The 22,855-nt window shown below is 37.0% G+C and overlaps 1 protein-coding gene across 7 annotated transcripts in view; it reads right to left on the bottom strand.

Annotated features, from left to right (window-relative positions):
* LOC139821114 (tectonic-3) overlaps positions 1-22,855 on the bottom strand; it is a 169,064-nt gene that overhangs the window by 90,840 nt on the left and 55,369 nt on the right. For 6 of the 7 annotated variants that reach the window (XM_071791891.1, XM_071791884.1, XM_071791886.1 and 3 more), the window contains one exon: positions 13,655-13,787. In XM_071791891.1, the coding sequence (XP_071647992.1) occupies positions 13,655-13,742 (88 nt within the window). In that variant the 5' untranslated portion in view covers positions 13,743-13,787. Of the gene's footprint in view, positions 1-13,654; positions 13,788-18,263; positions 18,323-22,855 lie in introns of those variants that run through there. The other variant, XM_071791885.1, reaches the window with a different exon arrangement.

Here is a 22,855-nt window from a genome sequence, read left to right as displayed (position 1 = left end):
CATCACACTTGTGAAAGTTAAGCGTGTAAAAAATCTGCAAAAGAAATGTAAACGTGCAAAAAAACTTGTCAATAATATCACACACACACGCACACACAGTAGAAAATGTAAATAATGGATTTCTTTATTATTACAATAATTTGAATATTGAAATTATTTTGTACCATATGCTTCCTCACACTTATATGTATGTAATTAATAACAATATGTTAATGACACATAATAAATTACAAGGGCGTATTCTGGTTTGAAAGATCTTAAGGACGTTCTCCGGAAAATCAATTTTTCTCTAGATTTTTTTTAAAACTGTAAATATACATTAATTTAGGTGTGCTTTATGCGTGATATAAATTTCAGTACCTCTTACGGTATTAAAAATCGAGATATTGAGCTTCAAAGTTTCAACTTTTAACATGGAATTCCTATTCCGAGCTATTGTAAAACAGACATTATAATGAATTGTGAAAAAAGTTTTCTCTAAATGTTTTTGAAAAACTAGTATATGATCCAAAAAAATAGAAATAATATGCGATAAGTGTCAATACCCTTGCGGTACGCGTTTTCGAGAAATACTTGAGTAAAGTACGCGATTTGATAAATTTTTTGCTCGGTTCAGGAATGACAGAAGAGGAGAGGCGTCAGTTATTACTTGGCAACGCCGCATAAGTTCTCACGCGTGAAGTTAACTTCTTATTTTTTAGTTGTTATATGTAATATTTTATATATAAACAATGAAGGGTCAAAGCACATATATAACATAGCGTAGCGATATACGACGGTCGTAGTCCTCGACCTGACAGATCAGGATACGCCAAAGCTTGTGCGTTACTTACGTCCACGACTACGACTGCCTATGTGCTTTGGCCCTAACTTTAGTAAAATAAATTTTTTTTTAAGCATGAATACAAGTTAAGCACAACTGGAGCCGGAGAAGGTCTTTAAAAATAGGTATTTTTTAGGAATTTTTAATTAGGTGAACGAAGAAAGCGAATAACGTTAAACTTTGCATGTTCTTTTAATCTTATTTTAAGAATATATTTTTATTTTTTAAGTAAGAAAAATATTCTTCTTATCTATTACTACGTTTACGCGAGCGTTACTTCTGTAGTAACTTACGATATATTACTCGTTTACGCGGAGTAAATTATCGTAAGTTACTACAAAATCCCGTTTACGCGAAGGAATTATCGTAAGTTACTACAGAAGTAACGCTCGCGTAAACGTAGTATATGTTATATCTTGATCACTAAAAGACGTAAATGAGAGATGAAGTAAATGATTCTAGCTGTTCTAAATATCAGAAATGTAAAAACCAAAAACTTTCTTATTCAAAATAAGTGATGGCTATCGTCTAAACTAGAAAAAACATTGTTTATTAGTTCTTTCTTTTAATAAAATACTAATAAAATTTTGAAAAAAGTTATAATATTTTTAATAAAAAAGCCGCTTTTACACACACAGAATAGAAATATTAATTTAATTCTAGTTCAGACAATAGCCACACTTCTGCAGAATAAGAAAATTTTAGCTTTTTGTGTTTCAGATACCTAGAACAGCTAGAATTATTTACACCGTCTGTCATTTATAGTGACCAGGATATAACAGAAAAGAAGAGCATTTTTGTTACTTAAATAAAAATAAAATTTTAAAATAAGGTGAAAAGAACATGCAAAGTTTAACGTTATTCACTTTCTTTGTTTCGCTATAAAAAATTCCTGAAAAATATCTATTTTAAAGATATTTTAAATCAGAATACCCCCGTTAATAATTTTTTACATTCTCTTCCTGACGGAAGAGATTTTACCACTTCTTAATATAAATATAAATTTATCTTGCCATGGTTTCATTCGATTATTCCGGCGTTTTTATATTTGTGATTCAATTAGATTATTTGTTTATTTTGTTTATATTGTTAGGTGATTGTTTAATGTTTTAGTCTAGACTAATGTTTAATGTTTTAGTATGTTAACTTAAACATTATCATGTTTTAATATTTATCTTCTTTTATATTCATAGTAATCCGTTCCGAAGAAGACTAATTATAATAAGTACAATCGAAATGTTACCCATGTGTATTGTTTATTTAATAAAGTGTTTTTATTTTTATACAATATCCTTTTGTTGTTGCTTGTAATTTAGCCGCAATTTGGCCAATTGAACATGCATAGGTAAAATAAATTTAATAAGAGTAAAAGAACATTATAAACTACAATTATTTCTCATAGTTAATAATATAATTATTGGTATGCATTTAAATATTACATGTAAATATTATTATGTTAAAGTAAAGGTTTTTAATGTAAGACTTTTTTAGATAGAAAAGCATATGTATAGAATCGTGATTTTTATACATTACATTTGCGAATTTTAATTTTTAAGTTTATAAATATTTATTTAATTAATTATATTTGCAATCTTTATATATTTATAAATTTCTAATATATATACATTTATATATATACATATATATATTTATTTATAAATATAAAAATTAAAATTTTTAAATATAAACGCAAATGTAACGTATAGCGCATCGTCAATTTGCCAACTCGAGACTCGGCACTCGGCGACACCAGACACTCGGCGAGACACGAGACACGAGACGCGAAACTCGAAATGCGTGACATCGTGGTAGCGCGTGCTAACGGCCATACGCCGCGCCGGCAACGATACAGCTAAAGAGAGAAGGAGACAGCAGATCGTATGTCTGTCCTTTTCTCCCCGCTCGAAGCTTGCCGAGTGCCGAGCGTACACGGACAAAAGAGGGGCTTGCGCGACCAGCATATCCCCTCCATCTGAGTAGTTCGGACACGAACCATAGCACGGACACGAGCCATGTGTGTACCGTTACCGAGCGTAACGACGTAGTTGACGTCCACTTTCTCAGGCGGCGCGTCAGTATACGTCCGCTGGAACGGAATGATCCCGGTCATTCCCGGTGGCCGCTCTCAGGTTTCTCTCTGGTGATACTGAATATCAATTAAATGATAAATGCCGCTTTATTGACACAAATTAAAGGTCCCTATCCGGAAGAGTATTATGAACAATTTACTATTTATCCTATGTATGAAAAAGAATAAATGAAAGTCCAATAACATTATATCAAATGTTAAAAGTACAAGATATGCCAATAGACAGTCGACATAAAATATTAGACTTTTTATGTTTTTCAGATTTGTATCCGTATGGTAAAAATGGTCAGTATGCGGATAGACAAATACATATTTCAGATAGTGAATTTATAAAATCACGACTGATGGCGAAATATACAATTTATATTTTATTCATTACACGTGTAACGATGCGCACCGAAATACGCATCGTTCTGGCATGACCAACCAGCCGACGCCCGGCCGACCGTCCGCCGGGCGAAGAACGGGCACGGTGTGCCCACCTTACTTTTTTAATTCTTTCAATCATGTTAGGAAATCCTAATGGACTCGCGATCCGCGGCACCGGCACGAAAAGCCGAGCGAAGTTGACGTCGCCTGAACACCGCCGAGCGCGATCGCGGCGTCGGGCATTTCCGCACCACGTAGTTTAAACCCGGCGCTCGCGTGCCGGTACCGTTCCCCACTACCAGCGTCGCCGATCCGCGGGGTATATAAACCCCGCAATTGTTAATAATAAAAGATTCCACGGTAACCCAGCTACCAGATCACACCGATCCTTTCCGCGAGTACCAGAATCCGCTTCACTAGCTATCAGCCGGGGTAGAGAAATCTCGCTTCTCTGTCTCCGCGAGTGCGTCTCGACGACCGACTGATTTCCAGACCATTTTCCACAATCTGCTGCCGAGGTAGAGAAAACACACTTTTCTGTCTCCGCCGAGTGCTTTTCGACGGCCGACTGACTTCCACCTCATCTCTATAGCTATCCAGCCGAGGTAGAGAGACCGTACTTCTCTGTCTCCGTCAAGTGCGTCTCGACGGATCTCTAATTCTCGATCGATCCGTTTTCACAAGCCTACCGCCGGGGTAGGACTCCGTACTCTGCCTCCATCAAGAGCTTCTCGGTGGCCGGTTCGATCTCAACCAATCCTTTCGGGCGGAATATCGCGCAATTCTATCTCCGCGCCCGCGCCATTATTACGCGTTCCAATCCGCGACCGTGGGAAAAACCAGCTCCGCCCGAGCCGATCACGTGTCACGCGATTCGGCCGCGATCGCCCGAAAAACCGGTTCCGCCCCCCGTACGCGCCGAATTATTAAACCAAATCGTTGCAAGTACTTCGCGCCGCTCGCGACAAATCAACCTCCTGTCGCTATCGCTCCGTAAGCGCACCTGGCCGCTAATGCCATCCCGTGAGACTTACTCACGTCACGCGTGCATTTTCGTATGTATACCGCGCCGGCTCCATTCCTTGTAAATACCGTGTATTATATCTTGCGAACATTCTATGCATTATACCGACTCGATCACTTGTAAAAACGCGTACATTATACATTGTGAATATTACATACGTTATTACAAAGAAAAAACCTGCATTTTTATATTTTATATTTTAGAAGATGGTAGTAAATATCCGTATTATATTAAAAATACAATGTTGAAATACAACCAGAGAAATATTTTTGGTATTTATGCATAAAAGGGGCCTCCTCTCCGATTTCAATGACCTTGATATATGTTGTCAAGGTCATGACCCCGAGTGACCTTCAGAAGGTTTTAACCGTCGCTCGTTATTCGTTAAAAAGTTATTAACAAAAAAAGTTTGAAAAATATAGCAGCTATTTTGAGTATTGGGGAAGGCATAAATGACTAACATATATGTCGAAATAGTTCACGCATACACTTTCCACGCGAAACGAGGTGCCACATGGGTTCGTGACGCGCTTTATAAGCTCGTTTATATATATACATAATGAAACTAAAACAACCTAGCTTCCGAAGCGCGGATTTAGTTCGCGGCTGGTCAGGGTTCGGAGTAAGCGCGGAGGAAGACACAAGACTCGGTTAAAATATAACAAAAACGTAATAGGGTTTATTCAATTAACGTGAATACATAGAGATGCTCGCGGGAGCGGTGGATATGTACAAAAGATCGCGGTCGCTGCTACGATAGCGGCGGTATACAGTGATCGCGGATTAGACGGATACGTACACTAGATCGCGGACGCGGTTGCGCTGGTGGTGATATACAGATATCGTGGAGTTGACGGATACGTGTGATAGATCGCGGACGCGGTTACAATGGCGGTGATACACTGATATCGCGGAGTCGACGGATACGTGTAATAGATCGCGGACGCGGTTACAATGGCGGTGTCATACAGATATCGTGGAGTTCGCGGACGCCGGCATAGCGACGATATACGGAGATCGCGAAGTTTCGTGAATCGGCGGGTGCGCGGGCTCGCTGAAGTACGGTGTACGATTTCGGCGCGGGTGACGCGGTATCGCAGGCTTAGCGGCGGCAGTGAGCGCGCGAGGCGCTGGATCGTGATTAGACACGATATCGAGCTGCTAAGACCCTTAGCGGAGATAGAGAAGTACTCTCTATCTCCTGGCGCATCGATTCGTGCAGGCGGGAGGCGGCACCGGGTGGCCAAGACCCTTGGCAAGTAAGAGAAGAACTCTTTTACCCTGGTTCACTCCGGTGTCACAGGTGTTCTGATGGAAGTTCGAGTCAACCGCCTAGATACGTCACTCGGCAGAGGCAGAGAACACTCTCTACCTCCTGGTTGTTCGACTGTGGGATTTCGGGATCCGTGAGCAGCGGAGAATCGGTCGGATCGGTTGCTGGCTCACGGCGGAATCTAATATTAAGCAACGTTGCTCGGTTTATATACGCCCGCGATGGGCGTGGCGGGGGTATACGCGACGGCGATCGCGTGCGCCGGGAGCGGCGGAGCGTTCGGGAAGTGCGGCGTCCCGACGCCGCGATCGCGTTCGGTGGCTCTCGGCCGTTTTCGGCACCGCTCGGCGCTCCGAGTCGGTTGCCGCGCTAAGTCCGTTCGCGGACTGCTACGCGAGATGACTAGATTAAAAAGGGCACAACGTGCCTTGTCTCGCCCGGCGGGTATTCGGCCGGGCGGCATCCGGCTGATGCTCGCCGGGAATGATGCGTTTCGGGGTGCATCGTTACAAAACATTATATATTTTTTAATAATTTCCTGAATACACATATTTTATGTCATCTAGTAATAATACATAAAATGGGTCTCCTCCAATTCTTTTCACATAGATGATCGACTAACTTATCTTGTTTAATACCACCTCTACTTAAACGAGCTTGTAAAGAGCGCCACGAACACATGTGACAACTAGTCTCCGTGTAATGTTTCATTATGTATATATATATAAACAAGCTGCGAAAAAAAAGAAACATATATGTTTCACGCATACACTTTCCACGCGAGACGAGTTGTCACATGGATTCGTAGCGTTTCAAGAAAATCGGTTTTTTAATGCTTCCTCTTGGATCATCCTCAGCGGGTGGAATACATAGGTACACACATACAAACATTTTTTAAAAATTATGATTTTTCGACGTTTTAGAACATTAAAAATCGGTCCATTAATGAATGAGTAATTTGCAAACCGATTTTCTTGAGACCGGTGCTAAAGTTTTTCACGAAAACAAAGCTTTCTCTTAAAAAAATTAAACCCATCGTCGCAATCCCCCAAAAATTAGAGAATCTTTGGCCCCGCCCTGGCGGAAAAAATTTCTATGAGTAACTACAAAATTTGACTAGAAATAGAAATTTGTACATTTTTGTTGAAATATTTAATTTTTTATAGAAATAGTTATTTTTTTGTAGAAATATCTACGAAATAATACCACAAATTACAATGTTCTCAAATCAAGAAATTATTGCAAGTAGTATTTTATGAAAAACTACAAATCTACAAATTTTAAAAATTTAAGAAAAAACAAAATTTTAAAAAATTAAAACATCTGCTTACTTGTAGAATACTACAATTATTTATAAATGACTACAGAAATCTACCACCCTTTACATATCGTAAAACTACATATTAGAATCTAATCCAGTTTTTAGTTTTTCATAAAATACTACAATTTTGTATGAATAATAACAAATACTGATTTGTTTGTACAGCTCAAAAATCTATTACAATTATGGCTAATTAAAATTTGTAATTTTTAGTTAAATGTTACAAGTTTTTACACAAATCTTCCAAAATTCATCTATTATTAATAACTTCTTAATTCGCAGAAGTCAAAATACTTATGTTTTTATTTTCGTATAATCTGTTGTAAAGTCCAATAGAAAAATACATAAATGTACAATTTTTTACCTATATAAATTTCTGATTCGTGAATGGTTGTAATTTTGCATACAATACTACAAGGTTCTACAGAAAACGACAAAATTCTTAAACCTTTTACAACTCGTGAATTCATGAAAATCTACATAAATTTGCTTTTTTTAGATGTTTATAAGATACTACAATTTTACATGGAAATTAACAGACCTTCAACCAAACCTTCAATTTTTCCATGAAAAGTAAAAATTAATATGTCAATTAAAAAAATTAAGTATCTTATGCAAAATTAGAAAAAAAAGAAAACTCAAAATAACATATAAGCAATGAGAAGTGCCGTTTTCGGTCGAAGCGGATCTTGATGCTTAATAATATTTCACAATATCAATTATTATTAAATACATGTTTTAGTTTTTTAAATTGGCACTGCGTGCCAATATGGACTTTGTCGGACTTAAAACGCAATTGTGTAAATTGAAACTAAAAATAATATATTTTATATTAATTTGATATTGTCAAGTAAAATAATATACTATTAGAAAAATATTTATAACAGTTATACAAATTTATATGAATAGATCCATTATATAGAGTATATATTAATAATTCATATATGATTATCTATCACACATGATAATATACAAGTATATAAAACCATATATGACTACATAAAGTTATACTTAAAGAGATTTAGCCATATATAATATTGTTCAAGATTATATTTCCATTTCTTATACGACCATATATAATTATATATTTACTAATATGAACAAATAAGAGGTATTTTTTCCCGAGTATATAATCATATATGCTTATATATATGGCCATGTATAATTATATACTCTCATATATGGCCATATAATATTGTTTAAGATTATATTTTCCATTTTTTATATGATCATATATAATCATGTATTAACTAATATAAACTAATATAAACTAATATGAATAAATAAGAGATTTTTTTCCCGGGTTATGCGGTTTTAGACATGTGTGTATGTGGTGCTGGGTAAGATTTTTTTTTATAATGACTTGCTTTTTATTTTACAGATATGTTAGAATAAAGAAATTTTTTTCTTTTTGTAATTGCGCAGCGCGACGTTGGCCCAATAGGCCTATTTTGTAATGAACCGGCACTGGTTTTTGACATTCACCCGACATATTTAAGAAAAAATTATATTCGTATATCCGATTTAAAATTTTATTACTTTTTTTAAACTGAATTTGTTTCTTAAGAATTTTTGAAAAATTATATATTTGCGCTGGTTATGACACATGTAGACTATATATAACACTTACGTCAAATTAAGAAGTAGTCTACCACGTAAGACGGTTGGCTCACGATCCAGAGGTCCTGAGATCTCGAGTTCGAATCCCATCAAGGTAAGTGTGTTTTTCAAGTACGAGAAAATATTTATAATCATAGGTTGCATCTTAAGAAACAAATTTAGTTAAAAAGTAGTAATAAAATTTCAAAATAAATATAATTTTTTTTATGTCGGGTGAATTTCCTCATTAGAGTGTTTTAATTCTAGTATTTCCTTGTAGTGTACTGTACTCAAATAGATATAGAAATGTGTAGAATATCAATATTAGTTTTAGTTTGGCGTAGTTTTACCGAAAAATTTATAGATCAAGATGCACTAAAAAAATACAAAAATTTACAAAAATGTTCCAATTGTAGCATTTTTATGTAGGATTTTGTAGTACTTCTTAAATTCATGTAGAATTTAATAGATTCTGGCAATTATATTTTCTAGGTTTTTGTGTAGTACACTTTTAGTTTTTTTTAAATTTTGTAGAAATATTTCCGCCAGGGCGGTGTCAAGAAAATCAGTAAAACAAAAATCGAACCCCATCGCCGCCATCCCCGAGAAATTATTTTGACACCTTTTGCAAGAGAATCGGCTCATTAATGAATGAGTAGTTCGCAGTCAGATAGACAGACAGACAATCGACACTTATATATACAGATGAGTGGTATTTAATTTGGAAACAATCAGTTTTAAAAATAAAAAAAGACCAACCAAAATAAATTGCAAGTGCATTTAGCTTACAAAGAAATTTAAAAAACACTATAATTAAGTACTCTTTCCTTTAAAACTTTTCGAGATATAAAAGCAAACATACATACACACCAATCCACAAAAATGCTATAAATTAAAAAATATCACTTTTTTAAAAAAGAACCGCCAAATTAAATTGTCCTATAGCACTCCTGAGATTTCAAGGAACATGTAGGTATAAGTATTTTTCAAAATTTTTATGATCGTACTTGAGACGGTCTTAAATATAAGATCTGACTATGAATACCGGCCTAGGACTTTAATACATATTCGGATCTGACGCTATTCGGGTACCCGATTATTCGGATAGCGAAAACGAGTAACGTCTCAAATCCGAGTTATCCGCATATCCGCGGATACGCGGATGACTCGAATATTGCAGTTTTGAGAATCGTATCTCAATCGATCTCGAATACCCGGACAGTCCGGGACATTTATACGAATACTTAGGAGCCCTAGTGCAAACGCGACTAAATGCTAGATTTTTCCGCATTCACCCGGATTCTAGTCGTAACCCTCGATAAGTACATTTAATCTTTAAAATTGTTATAATAGAAGTTGCTCATTTTATCAAGAAAGAAACTGTAGCGTCACGCGCCAGGTACGCTTTACATATATTACATATCTCCGTTTATTTTACATTTCCAGAGTTTACTCCATATGTCACAACAAATATTTTATTAAACTTATCATAATACTATTATAAAATAAGTAAAAAATTAAAAATTTTGTATAAAATATATATGTTTAAATGTTGTGTAATACTTACGCGACATTTTGGTTTTGCGCCAATCACAAGTATGAAGTTGTCACAAATTAAGAGCACGATAGCGTCTCTCTTGAAGTTGTAAAAAGCATTGCCACCCACAAGACGTGGTAGTTTCCCGCGTTATCGTACAAATTACGATATCAATAAAGAGAAAGTAAAAGAGCGATGCTTAAAAAATTTGTCATACGACACATAAAATATCAGCCTCACACTCTATATATAGATGAAAAAGAGCGAAAGCGCGCGCAATGATAAGCGCGCTGCATATTAAATTAAATACTACATATTATTAAATATTACAATATTGTACGATTGATTTTTAAATATTACATTTGAAAAAATATCGTAGTTTCTTTAATTATTTTGCTATATTATCAATACGATATTATTTTATGTGCTTTTACATATAATTACAAAGTAATATATGTGAAATATTAATATATGTGATAATATTAAAAAGTAAACATATATTGTATAATTATTTTGCAACATTATTAGTACAATGTCATTATATACATATATGGAGGGGTAAAAACCAGAGTGGTGTAAATCAAATTTTTTTAAATAATTTCTCGTGTACATAGATGCAATGTCTACAATATATAAATTGCATCTAAGCACACGAGAAAAAATTTAAAAAAATTTGACTTACACCACTCTAATTTTTACCCCTCTGTATATAATATACCTATATATATATATATAAACATAAAAAATTCCTCATGTATATATATACATATATATACTATATGTTACAGTTAAAACCCGAAATCCGTCAAAACCCGAATTTACTGGTAAATTCTAGTTTTAACTAAGCCTTTTCGGTAATTCGCGTTCTAACTGAAAGAATTTAGTTAAAACTAGAATTGACCGAATGCTTTAGTACATTCGCGTTTTAACTGAAATAATTCAGTTAAAACTAAAATTAACTGACCGCTTTAGTAAATTTGCTTTTTAACTAAAATAATTTAGTTAAAACTAGAATTGACTGATTGCTCTTAGTGAATTCGCGTTCTAACGTGTCGCCGGCGCGCTTGTCAATTATCTAATACGTGCAGTCGTGCAAGTCAGTACAGTTGTGGGACGGTGCTGATCGTCCACAACGCGATGTGTGCATTTGAGAAACGTCCACGACGCGTTCTGCATAACTTGCATGTACTTTAAGTTATAAAGCGAGGTCCACGCTGCCTACCGACGGAGGTGGGTGCGGGAGGGGGGTCCGAAGGCCCCCCTTTGCACCTCCCCGTGTGTGTGTGTGTGTGTGTAAGTGAAGCGCTTTAAAAATATTTAAGTGTTTAAAGCGCGTCAACACTAACCCATGTAAGTTAGTGACGCGCTTTAAACACTTAAATACTTTTAAAGCGCGTCACTAATCTACATAGATTAGTTGACGCGCTTTAAACACTTAAATACTTTTAAAGGGCGTCACTCACACACACACACACACACGGGGGGGGGTGCAAGGGGGGGCCATCGGCCTCTTTTCCCGCACCCAGTTCCGCCGGTAGGCAGCGTAGATCTCGCTTTATAACTTAAAGTACATGCAAGTTATGCAGAACGCGTCGTGGACGTTTCTCAAATGCACACATCGCGTTGTGGACGATCAGCACCGTCCCACAACTGTACTGACTTGCACGACTGCACGTATTAGATAATTGACAAGCGCGCCGGCGACACGTTAGAACGCGAATTCACTAAGAGCAATCAGTCAATTCTAGTTTTAACTAAATTATTTTAATAAATAGGTTGCCGGCCAATAACGAGCAATGTTAGACGTTAAAATTCAAAATTTATTAATGTAACATTACAAATGGTACGTTTCGGCAACACTGTGCCTTCCTCAGCCAATTTTAACAATTAATTGAAATGCCACGAATCATGTGTCAAGAGTAACAAATTTCCACATCGAAATTAACATACAGATAACATTGAGATCTAAATTATTACATACTGATGAAGTCCTTAAAGTATTGGCAAGGTGTATACTTGCTGAACAAAAATTCGGAATCGTTGTGTATCAATCTTAATTAAACGTCGAATGATAAAATCCATGATTAATTCCTCAGTCGGCAGTGAGAACGAATCGAGTCAATCTGTGATTTTTTGTCCGTCACAATCAAGAGTCAATAATTACGAACTTAGTAACAACTCATAGGGAGTTAAACATTGGTCTATTTACATCATTGTTGTCAACCGATTCCGACACGGAACGAAAATGCTCAGTCACACACAAGATTCGACACGATACAGTTCTTTCTGAAAACTTTACTAACTCGAATTTGCTATGGTCTCAGTACGTATAAGTGCAATAATAGCCTTAGATTTACCCACGTTGATAAGTTTTAATTTATAATTTTTACAAAAAAATTAGTTTAACCATTGACTCTTGATTACAGTTTACATTTTCATCGTAATTATTGACTCTTGATTGTGACGGACAAAAAATCACAGATTGACTCGATTCGTTCTCACTGCCGACTGAGGAATTAATCATGGATTTTATCATTCGACGTTTAATTAAGATTGATACACAACGATTCCGAATTTTTGTTCAGCAAGTATACACCTTGCCAATACTTTAAGGACTTCATCAGTATGTAATAATTTAGATCTCAATGTTATCTGTATGTTAATTTCGATGTGGAAATTTGTTACTCTTGACACATGATTCGTGGCATTTCAATTAATTGTTAAAATTGGCTGAGGAAGGCACAGTGTTGCCGAAACGTACCATTTGTAATGTTACATTAATAAATTTTGAATTTTAACGTCTAACATTGCTCGTTATTGGCCGGCAACCTATTTATTATTTGACACACACGAGCTTGACCTTTAATTATAAATTATTTTAGTTAAAAAGCAAATTTACTAAAGCGGTCAGTTAATTTTAGTTTTAACTGAATTATTTCAGTTAAAACGCGAATGTACTAAAGCATTCGGTCAATTCTAGTTTTAACTAAATTCTTTCAGTTAGAACGCGAATTACCGAAAAGGCTTAGTTAAAACTAGAATTTACCAGTAAATTCGGGTTTTGACGGATTTCGGGTTTTAACTGTAACATATAATATATATATATATATATATATATATATATATATATATATATACGGTTTTTTATGAATACATCCAGATTCGAATCAACTCACTAACCTAACTTAACCACAAACAAATATTTATATAATACACGCATACATATACGCACACACCAACAGCAGAGGATTTGGAGTAAAGAAATACTACGGGACGAACTGTGGGGTCCTTATCTCTGCTGTGACACACACACACACACGCGCGCGCGCGCGGGCGCAGCACTCAACATACTCGAGTACACACACATGCACTTATTGCACTTAAAAGAAAAAGCATCAAATTATTTGAAAGAAATACGGCACTCAGATTTTATGACTTCAGAGTTTCATATCTCCTTATCCTTTGATTTCCTGTGTTTATGACAATGGAGGGTCAGATTCATAAAAAGTGCAATATATCTCAAAGCAGAGCAATTTGACCGCAGTCACTTTTCCATATAAGAAACGTGAGGAACCCTTTATTCCAATTCCACTTATAAACGTGGTTTTATTTTTCTTACCAACACAAAAGTTCCATTTGCAGAGTAGATGTGATTGTTTAAAATTTTTTGCGGATGAAACTTGTCCAATTATATGCAACTCGGCCATTCCATAAAATCATTGTTGCAACTTATACAGAGTGTCCCGAAAGTCCTGCAACAGTCAAATATCTCGAGAAATATGGAAGATACGGAAAAATGTTTCAAACAAAAGTTGTACTGTTTCAAGGGGGACATAAGATGATGGCAATGATTTGACCTTAAATGATCGTTTGAAAGTTATGTGAACGTCACCTTCAATTTCTTAAATAGAACCCCTCATATTATAGTACATCGTTTAATAGGGCATAAAAAGAGAACATTTTTGCCCAAACCAGAGTCGATATGTTAACTGTTCGGGAGTTGTTTAGGATCAAAAATTGGTTTTTTCGAACTTTGACCCTGAATAACTCCTGAACGAGTTAACGTATTGATCTTTGGTTTGCCCCAAAAAATTTTAGTACCCCTGGGGACACCAACTAAAAAATTTTTTACTGTAACCTTACATATTGTAGTATATCGTTTGAAAGGGCATAAAAATATTTCTTTTGAATTGATAGTATAATTACTGTCATTAATAACAATTCTTTCCACTGAAATATCATTTATGCTAATAAGAGAATAAATTGTAATAACTGATCAATAACCATATAACATTTTCGTAACTGTTATATATCGATGTTTGCTGGAAAATATATAACATATATGTAGCAACTATATCATATGTTTGCGTATTTGTAACATAAATATACCATTATGGTTACTTTTAAAAAAGGGCAAAATGATAATATAGCTACAGCATCGCAACAACATTCACGTTATATAAAATCTCAAAATCTCAGGTACTTGATACGGTCTCGCTTTGCGTATACTTGGCGCAAGACACTGCCGTGTCTCTTGATGTTGTTTATAGCTATATTATGAATGTATTCGAAAATAGGTTTGGTTACTGCCAGTAAATCCAGTGCAGTTGGCAGCAGTGAAATTTACTGGTGCCGCGTTTCGTTTCTTTTATTAGTAAAACCAGCAAAACATAGCTGAATAAGTAATCCCAAGTGATCCTAAATCCTAAAGATAATCTGCACGTAAAAAATTGTATGTTTAATCGGTTTTTTTGGCGCTACAAAAAGAAATGAAGAGATCTGTGCAATCTGAAAATATACCTCTACATGAATGCAACAATAACCAAAAATTGCTTGATTTAAAATTACTCGATGAAGAAACAAATATACAATATGTTGTAAAAGTAGGAAGAGAAATGTATATCTAATCGTGCTCATAAAGGTATAATTTTATTATAATAATTCATATTTTACATAATAGCAATCATTAATATAACATTTTAGTTGTTACAAAAAATAAAGGTTATTGCGATGATTATCTTCTTATATATATATTACCATTTTTTATACAGACATGTTATTTGCTACTACATTGTTACAAAAAACAAAAAAAGCACTTAATTCTAAAAATACACATAGTCTGCTGGTTTTGCTTCACCTGTAAATGTAATGGCAAATGATAACAGTACACCTAGTTGTTCAAACGTAACAAATGCTGCAGTTCTTAATGACACTAATGACAAAAATATACTTTCTACTTCTGACTCTGAAAATATTTCAGACACTCCAGATACAGGTAAGTCTAAGTAATAATAATGTCAAAACAAGTGACAGAAATATAACAAATACTTTTTCCATTTTAGAAGTAATTAAAAAAAATGGGGACATGAAGCTACACTTCTTCTAATATCTTTTTATAAAGAAAAATTATATATGATGAACAAAGGTTCTCATAAAAAAATGTAGAAATTGCTCAATGCAAGAAAGAAAAAAAAATATAACTTTACAGACATTAAATACAGGCAGTCAATGCCATAATAAAATAGATGCATTAAAGAAACAATATCGTCAAATTGTTGATCATAATGCTCAAAGTGGAAATAATAAGAAAAACTGGATATATTTAGATGTAATATATTAACATAATAGTAGTTACAATTTTAAAACTGTCACATCGCTTTTGTATATATTATTATTAAAATGTTATGTAGTACAAAATAAAAATAGTTGAAGAGTTAAACAGTTTATTAATACATAAATAATTTTATGGACTTGGTTAGTGGAGCGTGTGTGTTGTGCATGCGTGTGAGAGTTGCGGATAAATTTGGCGAGAGTTTAGAGAGAAATAGGAGGTGAGGTAGGCGCTAAACCGATAGAAAGGTAGGAAGAATAACTTAAATTTAGGATAGGATAATAAATGTAGTAGGAAAATATTAAATAGTGAAGGAAAAGAACGCTAAATGTTTTAGAGAGAGGAAGAGGTTAGGCGAGAGAAGGCGGGAGAATAACGCTGTGCGTTCTAAAAGCGAGCGAGATTTGCGTCACGCATAGAGTAGGTAGCGACATTAGACGGAACAGTCTAGGCATAGAGGCCGCGGTTAAGGAGATTGAATAGAAGGAGAGCGTAAACGAGTTACAAGATGGAGGGAGAGGCAGGCGAGAGTGAGAAAACGGGTAAAGAGATTTTTGTCACTCTAAAAGAAGAAAAAGGAGGAAAAGGAAGACTTACAAAAGAGGAGTTAAGAATGAGAGAAAGATCGAGCTCGACCAGCATACTGGAGTATGTGAAAAGCGAAAATAGTATGGCAAGTAAGTTAGCGAAAGCTAAGAGGAAAAGAGAGGAAAAAGATTAACTTGCGGAAGAAATTTTCAAGAGAGGTAACAAGACTGTGAGAACGCCACCAGGAATAGACAAATCGAAGGGAGGAGTCGGTGCTGGAGGTAAGAAGAGAGAAGAGGAAGGATATTTGTCAGTAACAAAGAAGGATGAAGAGGATGGTTCGTTGTTAGCAATCCTGAGAGAAATTAGAGACGAGATGAGAGAGATGAGAGAGAGGATGAGCGTCTTAGAAGAAGGATGGAGAAAAAAAGAAGAAAGGATAAAGGAAAGGATGGATAAGATAGAAGAGAGACTATCGAAGATCGAACGAAGGAGTGAAAACATAATGGAAGAGGCGACCGGCGGCAAAATGGAGGAGATTGTGGGAAAGGTGGCGGAGATGGTTAGGAAGAGAGAAAGAAATATGAAGGAAAGGAAGGAAAAGAAAAATAATCTAGTGATCAGAGGATTACATAAAGAAGAAAACAAGAGCTTAATGGACACAGCGGAGACGTTTCTTGAGAGGGAGTTTGGTGCAAAAGCGGGAGTAAAGAAGATGCGGTCAACAGGCAAAGAAGGAAAAGAGATAGTAATAGTTGAAATGGACTGCTGGGAATCGAAGGATAACATCATGAAGGAGAAGTAGAAGCTGAGAAGTAAGAAAATTTTCATTGATCACAACCTGACCTTTAAGGACAGAGAAGTGCAAAGACGGATAAAAGAAAGGGCATGGAAAGAGAAAATAGAAGGAAAATTGGTAAAAATAGGTTATAGGAAGCTAGAGGTCTAGAGGTACAAGGTAGGAAGTATGTATGGAGCGAGGAAGAAAATAAGCTAATAGAAAAGGAAACTAGATGGCTGCCAAGTTAGGAGAAGAGAACCAGCAAGTTATGGCATTCAAGATGACAACAGGCGAACAACACGAATGGAGGTCGAAAAAGTGAAGCAGCTGAAGAATGAAAATAGGCGAAAGATAATTTTTTGGAATGTTGCGGATATCAAAAGGCAGGACAAAGATTTTTGGAATTACATAGTAGGTTTCGATTATATAGGGTTATGTGAAACATGGTTAGAGGATAAGGGATGGGATAGAATTAGGGGTAGACTGCCGGAAACGCACAGCTGGAAAAACATTAACGCTGTAAGGGAAAGGAGGAAGGGTAGGGCGAAGGGAGGTTTACTGATAGGCATTAGAAAAGATTGGGGGTCAGAAGTAGAGAAAAATGAAAGTGTAATGATTACAGAAAGTATTGCGCGAACGAGAATAGTAAAAGAGGAAAAAAACTAAATATTTTTACAGTATAATGTAGAAGCAAAGAAAGATGTTGAAGAGATAATGGCGAAAATAATAGAGCAATGCGAAGGATGCAAAGGAAAGGATATTATTATAGGAGGCAATTTTAATATTAGAATATAAAACTTAGGAGGGTGTAGGGAAGATGAGTATGACTTTGAAAAGGAGAGTAAAGATAAAGTCATAAGAGATGGCGGTAGTGTGGATATGATAAATAAAAAAAGATAGTATTTTTTAAATGGATGTACAGAGCCCCGGATTAGAATGGGGAATATACGTATGTAGATGTAAGAGGGTGCTCGGTAATCGATTATGCAATTGTAACTCTGGTGGAAATAATTTTATAAATTGTTACGCAAAAATTATGCGAAAACTATACTTTCTTATAATATAATTACAACTTTTCACGCTATTTTTACGTAATTTTTACGTCAAAAGTACGCGATTTGGGCCATGTTTGTAATTTTTCATAAATTTACGTAGAAATTTTTATGAATAGCTACAACTTTTTGGATATACTACAAAATAAAATATAAAATTTACTTCTTTTGTTGAACATTATTTTATTGCTAAAAATCTTGATTACGTGCAAGCTTAATTAAATAAATTTATATTGTACTTAGAAAATTTGCTTACCACCGCTGGATTTGAACCTGAAACCCCTGGCTCTTGAGTCAGTCACCTTCCGCACTGTGCTACAACATTGATTGATGAAGACGTTTTGTATTGTCTACATATGTTACACTTATTGTTAACAGACGTACGGAAGGTGTCAGCTCTTAATAGGGTCATATATATATTTCTTACAAATCTGATATCGAATCAATGACTTATCGACATCGAATTTGACATTGAAAATCAGCCGATTTCAATCAAATTGTTTTGGCATCAAGTTGCTTCTTTTTAAGTTACTTCGTTACTTGTGTCCAAAACTCTAAAAATTTTGTCTAAAATTAAGAGACTATGGCCGGTATTCATAGTCGGATCTTATTTTAACTCATGATGCCAAAACAATTTGATTGAAATCAGCTGATTTTTTATGTTAATTTTGATGTCGATGAGTTTCCGGTGAATCGACGTTGAATTGACGTCGATGGTCGATTCGACATCAGCCTTCTCACTGGATAAATATACTAAATATGCGACATGTTCGACATTAGCCTAGTTTACACCGATCTCTTGATACGCGTATCAAATAGTATATTTGAACTGATTAGCCAATAATCAGATTTATTTACTAGTTATTTACTATTTAATACGCGTATCAAGTGATCGGTGTAAACTAGGCCATTTTTACATCAGACTATGCTAAAATCTACAACTTTCAATAAGATCTGTTTCTATTCCTGCACTGCTGAACTAGTGCACACTGATGCAATATAAGTTAGAGTGGGACAAGTATACTTTGTTTATATCTTACATTTAATTATAAAAATATTTTTAGAATATTGTAGAAAGTTGTAAATAGTTGTAATTTTTATAATAATTCTGTTACGTCCTGCGGACTCCACGATATCCCTTTTTTGCGGGAATTCTTATGCGCCTAAGATAGCCCTAAGATTAGGATAAACAAGCCGAGTACGGACGGTTATCGATCGGGGAGGGGGGGGTGAGGTTAGATCTCCTCGCATTCCTTTTTTTTATGATCAAACTACCTATTTGCTTGGGCAACTAAAAACAACCTCTCAGATGACAAATTACTAACAGACGGGAGATATGGTGACCAGATTCTCGTCAACCTCGTCTGGCCCATAACTATAAACCCGGCGACACGACGCGCAGAAAGGAGCCTTAACTCCAGACGGGGGATGATGGAGATCTGTATTATATCGCGCGACTCACTCAAAACTGGCCGTGCGATGTTCCGACAAACAGAAACAAAACCTAATACGTGCTTTTAGAAATCTTAAGAGCACGTGGCGGAAGTTTCTGTTTGCAATAAAACTGCACTTAAAATTGAGAAGTATGGATCGTCTGTCAACATAAAAACAGGGTCGCGAGATAAGTGAGGAACCCCAATAAAAGAGAAATCGGCGATAGCCGAAAAACAAATACGTCACTGGAAGAACCGATGGGTTACACCCCCAATAAGACAGTGGGGCCTTAAGAGGGGGCTCACCAATGGAAAACCGGAAAAATCGATAACCGTCTCTAGCTTTCTAGGATAGGCGTAAACTCAAAATCTACCCTATGGGCGAGAAACATCTCGCCCAATAAGAATTTCCTTAAATAATAATTAGAAACATCCCGCCAACCAGAAATCCTTTAAACGAAAACCAGACACATCCCACACGAAATCCACCCCTTCCATCCTTTGAACCTTCCTATTTAAATCGCGACGTCACAGGACTCGCTCTCAGAAAAATTTTATCAGGGTTCCAAGTTTCAGTCTGCATATTGTTGCGTCTACCTATTGCTCGGTATTATAATCGGGATCTCATTCGTTTCGAATCTCGACTCCACGTTTAGAGTCAGTGCAACAGATCCGACGAACCATCAGTCGCCCCCGACTCACCCACCGACGAGTCCAACGTCCATTTTGGAGAGAATCAACAACCACCAGAAATTCATTAAGTAGTAAGTCCTGTAATTCTCTTGATTCTTTCCTTTTCCGCGTTATCGCCCCCCCTTCTTAAACGGTCTATCGATTGTCGGATTCCCGGAAGCTTATTATTTTGGGGTCGGTCAGTGTAGGCATCAGGTTCCCAGCGGTCGTTGGCGTTGTCGTGGGCCTGACTTGGCTCCCGGCGTCTTCGTCGCTGTCGCGGACTCAGCCGGTCCACTGACCCCCCTGAGCTCGTGATCGTGGGTCGGTCGGTGTAGGCATCAGGTTCCCAGCGGTCGTTGGCGTTGTCGTGGACCTGACTTGGCTCCCGGCGTCTTCGTCGCTGTCGCGGACTCAGCCTGTCCACTGACCTCCCCCCCTCGAGTTCGTGACGATTTCCTTTTGTTCGCTTCCGACCGGGTCCGAGAGAGATCGACTAAATAAATAAATAATTTTAGTGGACCCGAAAGTCCTACCCCCTCGAGGACAGAATCTCCGCACGATCAAGCGACAGAGAAATCGACAGAACAAGCGGGCGCGACGGGAGGTTGAACTCCTCCGGGAGCAGCTCAACGCCGGTCCTCCGCGACTCGCCATTCCACCGCCCCTACCAGCTTTTTCGGAGAAACTCTGTTCTTCACATCAAAATCGCTCCGTTATCACATCTTATCGCCCAGTTGTTCTACCCTCTCGCCTAATTGCTGAACATTCTCGCCTTGTTTGCCGCGTGGCTCCGTTTCGCGTGGTCCCGGCTCGCGTGGTCCCCGTCAACCCCGATCCAGCCCGCTTCCTAGAACCTCCCGATTCCCCCTCCTCTTCCCGAAGTCCGTCCCCGACCTCCTCGACCGCCTCGACTCTCGATCTCGAGGACATAGGCAATCCCGAGACCATAACATTAGACTAATAACTATAGAAATAACCTTTATTTATTTAAATTCTCATATGTCTTAACTTCATTACCCAGCAAACGCAAAAGGATTAAAAGATATTAAAATTTTTTAATACCTTTGAATCCCTTTTTTTGGCGGAATTAGATGAAATTAGATGGGATTCGAAATGAGATGGTTTAATCCCATGGAATCCAAAAAAGAAATTTTCAATTCCATCCAATTCTATGGAATCCGTAAAGGTTATGGAATTGCATGGCATTAGATGGTTTAGGAAACGTCTCGCGCCTCCGTTGGGCGATCAAGCGCCGTTGTTCGTCGGTGAGCTTTTGTGTATGCCTAAGGGCATTACACGCACTACTGCCGACGGACAATTAGCCCGAAAATGAGATTTGTAAGATCTGTCAGGCACCGTAGGGGGTCCCTTTACATAGCGGTCGAGACGAAACTTTGAACTCGAGAAGATGCCCCGGCGATGCAACGCCTAGCGGTGTCGACGCAAACTGCCGGTAATGCAGATACCGCGCGGGCGTGTACTATTGGTGGCGCGTACCGCCACAGAGTTCAACACGGACACTTTTCAATCCCTATCCTGGCATTCAATGGTATTCATTTTATTGTCAGAATAGACGGAATTCAATGGAATTCAATACGGAAATTTTTAATTCCTAGTTTGGCATTCAATGGTATTCATTTCGTTAACGGAATCAATGGTATTCAATGGAATTCATCACGACACTTTCCAATCCCTAACCTGGCATTCAGTAATATAATATTTTTGTGTTGGAATTGGATGGGATTCAAAAAAGACAAATTCTTTCCAAAATAAGGAATTCCATGATATTGAAACTATTTCAATCTCTTTTTTGGACAGAATGGAATTCGGAAAGTCCTTAATTGAATTCCTGGCAATCCCGTTTTAATTCTTTTCAATCTTTTTTCGTTTGCTGGGTAATTTACATACACTTTAATTTTAAGCCCGACTTAATTTAGTTTACACACATATAACACCTAGCCAAATTCATGTAATTATATTCTGATTTCAATTGTAATAATAGCGGGCAGGATGTTCATTTTCAAGTAGGTTTAAAGATCTTGCCCGACCACCCCCGCACCTATGTAACTCCCGCGATAACTACACTCACACACACTAATGACATTCATTTCGCTTCCGTTCATTCATCTCAATTGCCTCACAATTTCGATGTTACTGCCAAGTACTATTTTTATGTAATTAATGTTCAGCTGTTCAATGTTATCAACAAATATCATTTTTATTGTAATAAATGTTTAGTTGTTAGTAAGGTTAAATTAAATGTTTTTTCATTTTAAATAAGACCTCCCCCACAAATTACTTCCTTCTCTCGAAATTGCACGAGGTCCGATCCCGAGTTAAAGGGATTAAATTCTCTGACTCGAAAAAGGACCGACGATCGCACCGCTCACGAAAGGCGTCCTAGCGTCTTTACGGACGTTGACCCTTCCTGAGTCATAAAAGTGCGTTCGGCTCGCGCCACGCGCCTCAGAGCGCGTACCTGCGAGCGACATTTGTAAGTATCTAATTGCGTCCTTCCTTCCCCCGACCCCTCTGGTTAACCTTTCTGTTGGAAATACAACCACGCCTGCGCACGCGATACTACTAGGGACTTGCGCTTGATTCCCTTCGGGCGCTTTCGCCGAGCGTCAAGCCCTTTCGGTTCTCGAGCGGGCGCCGGTTACCCCGCGCAATCACTTGCCATCCAGCGTGCTACCGTGTAAGAGTCGCGGATTCTAACTTTCATTGTTACTTCGACGTA

The sequence above is a fragment of the Temnothorax longispinosus genome, chromosome 10 (assembly GCF_030848805.1).
Source record: "Temnothorax longispinosus isolate EJ_2023e chromosome 10, Tlon_JGU_v1, whole genome shotgun sequence".
Taxonomy (NCBI): domain Eukaryota; kingdom Metazoa; phylum Arthropoda; class Insecta; order Hymenoptera; family Formicidae; genus Temnothorax; species Temnothorax longispinosus.
This window is presented reverse-complemented; position numbering and strand designations above follow the sequence as displayed.